Source organism: Epinephelus fuscoguttatus, linkage group LG5 (genome assembly GCF_011397635.1).
Source record: "Epinephelus fuscoguttatus linkage group LG5, E.fuscoguttatus.final_Chr_v1".
Lineage (NCBI taxonomy): Eukaryota > Metazoa > Chordata > Actinopteri > Perciformes > Serranidae > Epinephelus > Epinephelus fuscoguttatus.
This window is the reverse complement of record NC_064756.1, coordinates 5,417,470-5,427,428: the sequence shown is the minus strand read 5'-3', so window position 1 is coordinate 5,427,428 and position 9,959 is coordinate 5,417,470. Positions and strand designations below refer to the sequence as shown.

At 43.8% G+C, this 9,959-nt stretch overlaps 2 protein-coding genes across 2 annotated transcripts in view; both read left to right on the top strand.

The window, feature by feature from the left end:
- Positions 1-9,959, top strand: part of LOC125889186 (TLC domain-containing protein 3A-like) — a 198,612-nt gene that overhangs the window by 139,840 nt on the left and 48,813 nt on the right. The gene's annotated exons all lie outside the window — the stretch shown is intronic.
- The window catches only part of lrrc75a (leucine rich repeat containing 75A), an 83,020-nt gene continuing 80,657 nt past the window's right edge, over positions 7,597-9,959 (top strand). The window contains exon 1 of the mRNA XM_049576931.1: positions 7,597-8,931. Within this exon, the coding sequence (XP_049432888.1) occupies positions 8,683-8,931 (249 nt within the window). The 5' untranslated portion in view covers positions 7,597-8,682. The remainder of the gene's footprint in view (positions 8,932-9,959) is intronic.

Below are 9,959 nucleotides of genomic sequence, written 5' to 3'. Positions count from 1 at the left end.
CACCTTGTGGGAGTTTCCCCAGATTTGGCACCAACGTCCACACGGACTCAAGCATGAACTGATTAGAATTTGGTGGTCAAAGGTCACTGTAACCTTACGTCCGTCTCCTTTTGTGAACATGACATCTCAAGAACGCCTTGGACGAGTTTTTCCAAATTTGTCACAAACATCCACTTGGATTCAGATGAACCGACTAGAAACTAGTGGTCAAAGGTCAACATCCCTGTGACTTCGTCTGTTACATTCTTGTAAAGAATATGTGATAATCTCAAGAACACCTTGAGGGATTTTTTTCAGATTTGTCTCAAACATCGATGTCACTTCAAAGATGAACTGATTAGAATTTGGTGGTCAAAGGTCACTGTGACCTTGCGTCCATCTCATTTTGTGAACATGATATCTCAAGAACACTGACAGGGAATTTTTCCAAATTTGGCACAAACGTCCACTTGGAATTACAAATTAACTAATTAGAAATTGGTGTGCAAAGGTCAAGGTCCCCATGACCTCATCTGTTGCACTCTTGTAAATGCGATATCTCAAGAACACCTAGGGGGAATCTTTCCAAATTTGGCACCAATGTCCACATGGACTCAAGCATGAACTTAATAGAATTTGGTGGTCAAAGGTCACTGTAACCTTACGTCCATCTCCTTTTGTGAACATGACATCTCAAGAACGCCTTGGACGAGTTTTTCCAAATTTGTCACAAACATCCACTTGGATTCAGATGAACCGACTAGAAACTAGTGGTCAAAGGTCAACATCCCTGTGACTTCGTCTGTTACATTCTTGTAAAGAATATGTGATAATCTCAAGAACACCTTGAGGGATTTTTTTCAGCTTTGTCTCAAACACCTAAGTCACTTCAATGATGAACTGATTAGAATTTGGTGGTCAAAGGTCACTGTGACCTTGCGTCCATCTCATTTTGTGAGCATGATATCTCAAGAACGCTGACAGGGAATCTTTCCAAATTTGGCACAAACGTCTACTTGGACTTACAAGTTAACTGATTAGAAACTGGTGTGCAAAGGTCAAGGTCCCCATGACCTCATCTGTTGCACTCTTGTAAATGCGATATCTCAAGAACACCTAGGGGGAATCTTTCCAAATTTGGCACCAACGTCCACATGGACTCAAGCATGAACTTAATAGAATTTGGTGGTCAAAGGTCACTGTGACCTTGCGTCCATCTCATTTTGTGAACATGATATCTCAAGAACACTGACAGGGAATTTTTCCAAATTTGGCACAAACGTCCACTTGGAATTACAAATTAACTAATTAGAAATTGGTGTGCAAAGGTCAAGGTCCCCATGACCTCATCTGTTGCACTCTTGTAAATGTGATATCTCGAACACCTTTGGGAATCTTTCCAAATTTGGCACCAACGGACTCAAGCATGAACTGATTAGAATTTGGTGGTCCATGTGACTTCGTCTGTTGCATTCTTGTAAAGAATATGTGATAATCTCATGAACACCTTGAGGAAATTTTTCCAGACCTTGCGTCCATCTCATTTTGTGAACATCATTGCTCAAAAACGCAGGGGGGGCAATTTTTCCAAATTTGGCACAAACGTCCACTTGGACTTACAAATTAACTAATTAGAAATTGGTGTGCAAAGGTCAAGGTCCCCATGACCTCATCTGTTGGCCTCTTGTAAATGTGTTATCTCAAGAACACCTAGGGGGAATCTTTCCAAATTTGGCACAAATGTCCACTTGGACTAAAGGGTGAACTAGCCAAAGGTCACTGTGACCTCGTCTGTTGCATCCTTGTAAAGGCGATAATCTCAAGAATGCCTTAAGGGGATTTCTTCAAATTTGCCTCAAAGACAGACGTCACTTCAACAATGAACTTAGTAGAATTTGGTGGTCAGAGGTCACTGCAACCTTGCGTCTGTCTCATTTTGTCAACATGATGTCTCAAGAACACCCAAATTTGGCACAAACGTCCATTTGGACTCACAAATTGACTGATTAGAATTTAGTGCTCAAAGATTGAAGGTCACTGGTCATCTACCTCAAACTGGAGCAACTATCGTCAACCAATCCGGTCTTAAGATCCTTCCACAGACGACTTAATACCCATTCACACCTGCACCAATCTGACCCTAACGACACACATGATGGCCAGGTGGGTCCACCTGCGACTGGGACTCTGCACCAGTCAGTTAGAGCTGAAGAAGCCTCATGAATGAGAGGCAAAACGTCTTCACAAGAAACTCAAGCAAGTCCAGTTGCCTACGATATAGCGCTTATGATTACCATGACCTTGACGACTGAGAATCTTCCGACGACCCTGCTAGCAGAACCGTACTTTACTGGCATCATAGTGTTATGTGAAAACAATTTCCTGTCCATTATTCAGCATCATATCTCAGGAACAGAAGGGGAGATATCTGGTCAGATACTGAATTGGTGACTCTAATCTTGAAACTGTGCTGATTGTATAGATCTTCTGTGTGTGAAGCATCCATGTTTTCACTGACATGGATGGAGACTGGTTCAGGGTGGCACACAACTTCACTGCAGTAATTCTAGTTGAACATTGAAAACTTTTAAGCATTATACAGTATATGTACCTCCTTTTCTAATACTTAACCACTGCTATTACAAATTATATCTGTTGTGTGTTTTACAGCCACATCACAATTATTAGTATATGAGTACCACGCAGTCACCACCAGAGGTCAGCCCAGTCCCGTCCATGGTCACTGGCTTCCTGTAGATCAGTGATCACATTTACTGAGGGCTGATAACATGTAAATAACTCATGTGTATCTTCTTCATGAAACTGAAGATATGCCCATGGCTTCATCCTGGTTCATGTTAGCCTTTAAATGAACAGCTCAGACTGACAGTGTGTCTTGTGTCGTCTATGCAAATGACCAAAATCAATAGGAAAATCTGCCTGTTTAAATTAATGTCCTGCTTCCTGGTGCGGACAGAACGAGACTCAAGGTCATTTATTAACTACCAGACTTTATTGCTTCTAGTTTTCTCAGCAGTAGAATCAATTGCACAGCATTGGGCCTGTTTAATTAATGTGGGGATGTGGTTTTGTGCAGACCTGCTGTGATTAAATACAGACAGGGGGACAACATTTTATAAAGAGGGCCCTTCATCCACAAACATGGGGGGGGGGGAGGTATACGGCTGTCAACTCTCACTCTTCTAGTCATATCCAATTAGGTCATCTGTACTCTTTGACCTCATGTGTCTTATGATCCAAATGCCCTATCCCCACTTATGATACTATTCCAAATAGCTACAGAGCTGTACCACACTGTGCAGAAGAAAGAAAGATTAAAGACAGGATGTATGACTCTTCCTCAAACACACAGCGACCCCAAACCACATTTTACCCAGTGCTACTGTCAAAGAGGGACACTTCAAACGCACTGTTCAACTTGGTCGGTTATTCTGTTATTTGTAAGTTAAGGGGGCAAAAGTCCAAGCAGGGCGGGTGAGTACAACAACCATCGACTTTCACCTAGCAGGCCAGTGTTTCCTCCCATATGAGTGTGAAACCAAAGCCTGTTCTTTCTTCCTAAACCCGACCACGTGCTTGTGTTGGCCACATGTAACCAAGTACATCTTTACTATATAATGAGGAAAACTCTGTCTGTGTGTCTGTTCCATGTTTTTCTCCTCACTGACTTGGTCAATCCATGTGAAATTTGGCACAGTGGTAGAGGGTCATGGGAGGATGCCAATGAAGCAATATTACATCAATTGGCCAAAGGGGGCGCTATAGCAACCCATTGAAATGTCAAACTTTGAATGGGCATATCTCATGCCCCGTATGTCGTAGAGACATGAAACTTTGCACAGAGATGCCTCTCCTCATGAGGAACACATTTGCCTCAAGAACCCATAACTTCCACTTATACAGATTTTCCGCCATTTTGAATTTTTTGAAAAACACTTCAAATGGATCTCTTCCTAGGAAGTTTGAGCGATCTGCATGAAACTGGGTGAACATAATCTAGGGACCAATATCTAAAGTTCCCTCTTGGCAAAAGTTGGAAAACTTCCTAAAACTGAGCTTCTATAAGGCAATGAATATTGTGGAGGGCGTGGCTCATCACATAAAGGTGTAGAACATCTCAAGGGTTTCACCCATCACCACGCAACTTTGTAGGCATATGACCACACATAATCTGAGGGGAACCCTCCATTATTGACCCCATCAAACAAAATGGGGGCGCTAGAGAGCTCATTTCTTATCTAGGCCTAACCGCCATATGGATTTTTACTAAACTTGGTAGATATGTAGAACAGGACGCCTCAAGGTGACTGGAGAAATTTAACTCTAATTGGCAACTGGGTGGCGCTATAACAACAGAAAAATGCTTCAAAATGGCTAAAATGCGACCGATCGCTGTGGCTCCCCCTGTGGACCAATGTTGGTGTTGTTTCTAATGTTTGGTATGACTAAGTCATGGTATGGTATGCTGTACATAATCACGGAAACTGTCAGTGTGTCATTCTGTCAGTCAGTCATTCTGTCTGTCCCACGTTTTTCTACTCACTGACGTGGTCAATCTATGTGAAACTGCACATAGGCATTGAGGACTGGCATAGGTAGAAGGTGACACAGCTACCAATGGGGATGGACTAGTTTATTACTGACGGGGAAAAAAAACGTCAATACATGGTGTTGTACCGACGTAGTGCTTTTATTTTGAAAGAGACGGTATGCAAACTGTTCATTTCCTGTGAAAACAGAAGTGTATTTTGAAAACAGACAATGCCTGTAACAGGCTGAAGTTGACACGGCGTCCCAGAACGTCAACAACCAACACACCCAGGGTACCTTGCATGTCATATGTGGACGTGACCAAACGTCGATATGTGACGAGGTCAGAGTGAGAATGTGTTGAATTGCTATTTAAGTGAGATGGCGTCAAAACCACATTAAATAAAAAAGATTAATATGAACATAATTTTTTAAAAATTCTGATCCATCATGACATCCCATAACAAAATAACATTTACAAACTATCCCTCATAGCCGCAGAGCCCATGGGTTCATTTCAAATCATGTACTTTTTCTTTAGTACTTCAGGTTTGAACGCCAGTTGCCCTTAAAAATGATATACTGTCCTGTTGCACGCAGCATGCACATAAGCAGGATATACTACTATTTCAAGCACCCTGAACTTTGACCCTCTCTTTCATATATCTGTTACCTTGGAGATAAAACAACGTTCACCGAGCTCACTGGAGACGGAGGTTGACCAGTTGAGCTCCGCTGTTGTTAACTGCATGCATTTTAAAGTCTGACATATTCATGATAAATTACAGAGGTGATTTATTTCTCCGTCACCTGTGGCCTTTTGTTGTTGTTTATATTTCTGATTATTTTGTTCAATTAAACAATTAATATCCCTGTTACCACTGCTCCACTGGTCATCAGTCACTTTAATGTGCTGTCATCCGTCACTGCAGCTTCTGTCACCTGTCAATCACCTGTTTGAGTCTCAGTGGATGTGACGTACAGCTCTCGAGACTGTTTTACTGGTCGCCATGGAAACGTTAGAGAGACGATTACAGTCATTGTAACAGCTGTCACATTCTGTCTGCTCATGTGTCCCTGCAGATAATAAGATGGAAATCTCATGTATAGGGTTGTTCTGTGAGTGAACAAAATCAATGTCTGTATAACATGTAGACAGCAGACGCTCAGATACAGAGATGGTTGTGAATGAGGGCCGAGCTATGACTAAAGAAATCGGGTCGGCCTGTCAGTTACAGGAGATCTTCTTTTCTCGCCTTTATATTTGGCGTTACACAACCTATAGTGTCCACTGCAATAATACACTGCATTTTGATTTCCCTCTACAGCCTATATTTCTACATATTTCTGTATCATGATGTTGTTGAATATTATTTCTAGCCGACATGATTCAGATAGGGCTTTATTAGGCTACACTTCCTGTTTTACATACACATAAGTTTTGATTTTTTAGTCAGCTACTGAAAAATACTACAACATTAATGTCTATATCGCAATGAACTGTGGATATGGAGCCCTCAACACTTCCAGACTTCCCATGAACATGCCCGCAAAGTCTGCAAGTTTGCAAGAACAATGAAGTCTGGATATTTGGATACTGCAAAATCTGACCAAATGTAGTAGAACATCCTGTATTTACTATGTAAAGGACATGATTAACTATTTTTGGCACACTATATAGTATAGTAGTGTGGGTGTTGGAAGGCACAGTATATTATTTAATCTCATACTTGCTAATGATGAGCTCAGTACCCCGTTTCCACCAGCACTACCCCTTCAGACATGGTACCTAGACCCTCGGTTTGTTCAGACAGTCCTCTTAAATGTGGGCGGGGTTGTTGTCACTCACTGCTCCGTCCAGCACTCGCTGTATTTCCTCATCAGCGGTGACACAGATGGAAGTCTGCACCTGGTTTATCGTCCACAGAACGAGGCTGCACGCCCACATTTTCAGAACAAAATAGAACAGGCTGCAGTGAGAGTCTCTCTCCATGGGATATTTAAAAATAGCAGCTTTGTGCATTTAGTCCTTCTCAGGCAAGCTCAGGGGTTTAGTGTTGCTGTAGCCCACAGGAAGTGAGGATTAGAATATATGACCTTCACATAATCCGCTCCAAATGAATCTATATTTTTAAAGTCATTACTAAAAGTGTGTGTCATATAAAAACTAAAGTGATGGTCAAAGTTGTCACAGTGAAATTTAAGGTGTGCTGATGGATTCACGTCATCAACTCATGCATTGAGTAACATTACAAGTTAACGTTCCACCTTAAAAGTTGCCGGCAGTCGGCCCAGTGAATGAAGTTATTGTTTCTCAGACTCCAGCTGCTGTGAGAGGCAGCAACACATCCTTTCATTTTATAGTTACAGTTTACTAATAAAACTCTCCACAGTATGAACAGTGGTTACATGAGCCTCAAAACCAGACACAACTCAGCCCTGAGCAGAGTGACCGTCCTCTACTGACCAATCAGACTGCAGTGTTCACAGCTCCACCTTTTAGTACCACATCTGTGTGCTAGGTACCCCAGCAGAGGGGGGACCAAACATGGGGACGCTAAGGAACGGTTCCATTGGTACCATCCACAACTTTTCACAGTGGAAACATAAAAAAAGCGAACTGAACTGCTCGGTGGAAATGGGGCTATAGAAAAACAAGTATACACATGTAAAGATAAAAATGATAAAGCTTAGCACTTCACCCATTGTATATATAGCCTATATAATTTTCTTTTGTTTAATTTTTTGAGGGATGCATGATAATAGATTTTTGCCGATATCCGATATGCCGATACATCCACTTTTTCCCCACCTTATTTTAGTGATCATCAAGTCTCTTCTGTGGTGGAATAAACACCATATAAAGCACGCATACTCTTATCATGACGGCCCACCAGCAGATGAAGACATGAAATACAATACTTTTCAAAGTATGTAATATTTATTCAGTGTGCAAAATAAGAAAAAGCATGTTGAAGCTGTTATCGGCCGATACCACGACGTGCCGATATATATTTTTTTTTTTGTCAATAAATTGATACTACTGATAATCACCTATATGCCGATTTTATTAGAGGACCACACATAACTTTATAAGCTATGACTCATCTTGACCAGATTTATGCATATGAAGGAAGGAGCAACACAAAATGAAATTGCCACATTAATGAATGGAGCCTGGCACCTCCTCGCCCTCCCATAGAAGATGCATGTCGTCCCTTGAAGCTGAGAAACTGCAAACTTGACCGTACGTGGTGCTCGTGCTCCTCCCTCCATCACTCGGTGAGGCGGGTGGACTCATGCTCACGTGCACTCGCCGCGCGCCCCCATTCAGTTGCACAGAGGGTGCGATACATAATTCAGTCCCAGTAAGGGAACACCTCAGTCTGTCCTCTCCTGACGAGCCGCGGGGCTGCAGCCTCCTCACAGACACCGCTGCGGCTGCTTCCTGCTCCGGAGCGGAGCGGAGGAAGGGAGGATCAACCTTGGAGAAGGACGAAGCAGCCCGGGCTGGTCGGATGGTTTCAGCCTGTGCATGACTTCCAGCGGCGGAGGAAGGACAGACCGTCCGCGGTGAGCTTCAGGAGACGTAAACATTGCCATGCCCTGCTTCATGCACCACCTCCTCTGATCGTCTCCTCCTCCTCCTCTGGGATCTGTTTTGGGGGATAACAGCAGAGGAGAGTGAGAACATATCGCTGCTGTCGAAGGTAAACATGTTGGGGAGGTGTTGAAGTTGTGTTTGGGATAGGAGGCTGCAGCGGGCCACGCTCTGCTCCGGAGGGAGGCATCCTGCATCCTGACTGTGTCCGTGCTGTGCGGCCATGCTGCAGGCAGCATCCTCAGACCTGTTCCCGACCTGAGCTGCACTCTCTGGGAGCAAGTTTACAAAAGCAGAAAACTACACTTCAACTTCTTGATGTTTTGGCGTGTTATCTTGTTTCACTCTCTGCTCTGTGTCACTGGCTGATGATGAGTATTGTTCCTGAGCAGTTTGGGATCTTATTGCTCTCAGTGCTTCACACATCAGCCCCAAACTGCAGATGTGATCAGCTGCAGACATTTTGATGAGCAAAGCATCTCAGACATTAATCAGACGTGCCTCTGTGGGACCGGCCTTGTTCTTATCAAAGTTCACGTTAACGCAGCACCATGGGCGCCAAGCAGACCAAAGGCCAGGAGCCTGGAGGGGCCAGTCCTCAGCACAGCTGGAAGCGAACGCCCACCAAGGAGCGAGGAGACATCTTGGCCTCCCTCATGCTGAAGTCAGGGGACCGACTGAGCCGTGGTGGGACGCCGCCGCCCTACCAGCGCCGCATCGGTATGATCCAGGAGATGATGCTGATGGCCAAGCAGGGGAAGCAAGACGAGGCCACGGAGATGCTGAAGACACTCCGACAGGTAGCTGCTAGTGTGTGTGTGTGTGTGTGAGTGAGTGAAGCTCTCAGGGGTCAGAGCATGGATGTATGAGGAGAACTGGATACAGCACTGAACGTGGGGCCCCGTTCATTCCTGGGAGCTGCTCAGGAGCCAAAATGGTTTAAAATTACCCAATCAGGTGGCTACTTACATACCAGCTGCCAAGATGGCGCCTCATTCTGGTAGAGTGGCTCACCTGGCACATATGGCAAGAAAGTTTCTAGGTTCCAGGTTTACTTTCGTGGTACGGGGCCCACCAAACATGTCTCGCTGAGTTTCCGCTGTCGGCCCCGCCCGTGAGTTTCCGCTGAGCCCGTAGACTTTACGTTGTGACGATGACACTTTTCTTGGCATGAGGAAAGTTTCACAAACATAAAACCTCCATGGCTCAAAAATTCATGACATGAAGAGTTATATTTGATGTTTGCAGGCGAGGTGTCCTGTCAATAGTTTTATAGAGTTCTCTTATATAATGGTGGTCTATGGGAAAAATGATTTTGGGCCACAGTGTCTACTAGGAAAAATTTGCTGCAAGGCTGAACTGCTTTCCTGGAGACCTGAGGCGCACTATGGCGTCTGAGCTTTGCCAAGTGCAACCAAGTGGCTAACTTACGCCATCTAAACTGGCAGCTTCCAGTTTAGCGCTCTGCTAACTTGAATGGGGATGAAATGAATGTTATCGGACTGACTGTATCAAGTCCTGATAGTGAAAGGAGTAATTTGCGGGGGTTGTGATGCTCAAATATGTATCCATTGATTTACAGACATCTCTTTCACCATGTAAGTCTATGGAAAAAGTCATTTTTGGCCGTAGGGCATCACATGACGGACCCCAGAAACTGCTGTACAGCTGTTTGGCCCATGGATGTATTAGGCCCAGATAAAAAAAGGTTTGCAGGTTGCAAAACCCGAGGCGCTGCTTTTTTTAATTGAATGCCACTACTGGAATAAAAAAAAAACCAAAACGCTTTGCTGTGTCTTTTTATTGTTGCCAGGCAACCACTTCATCA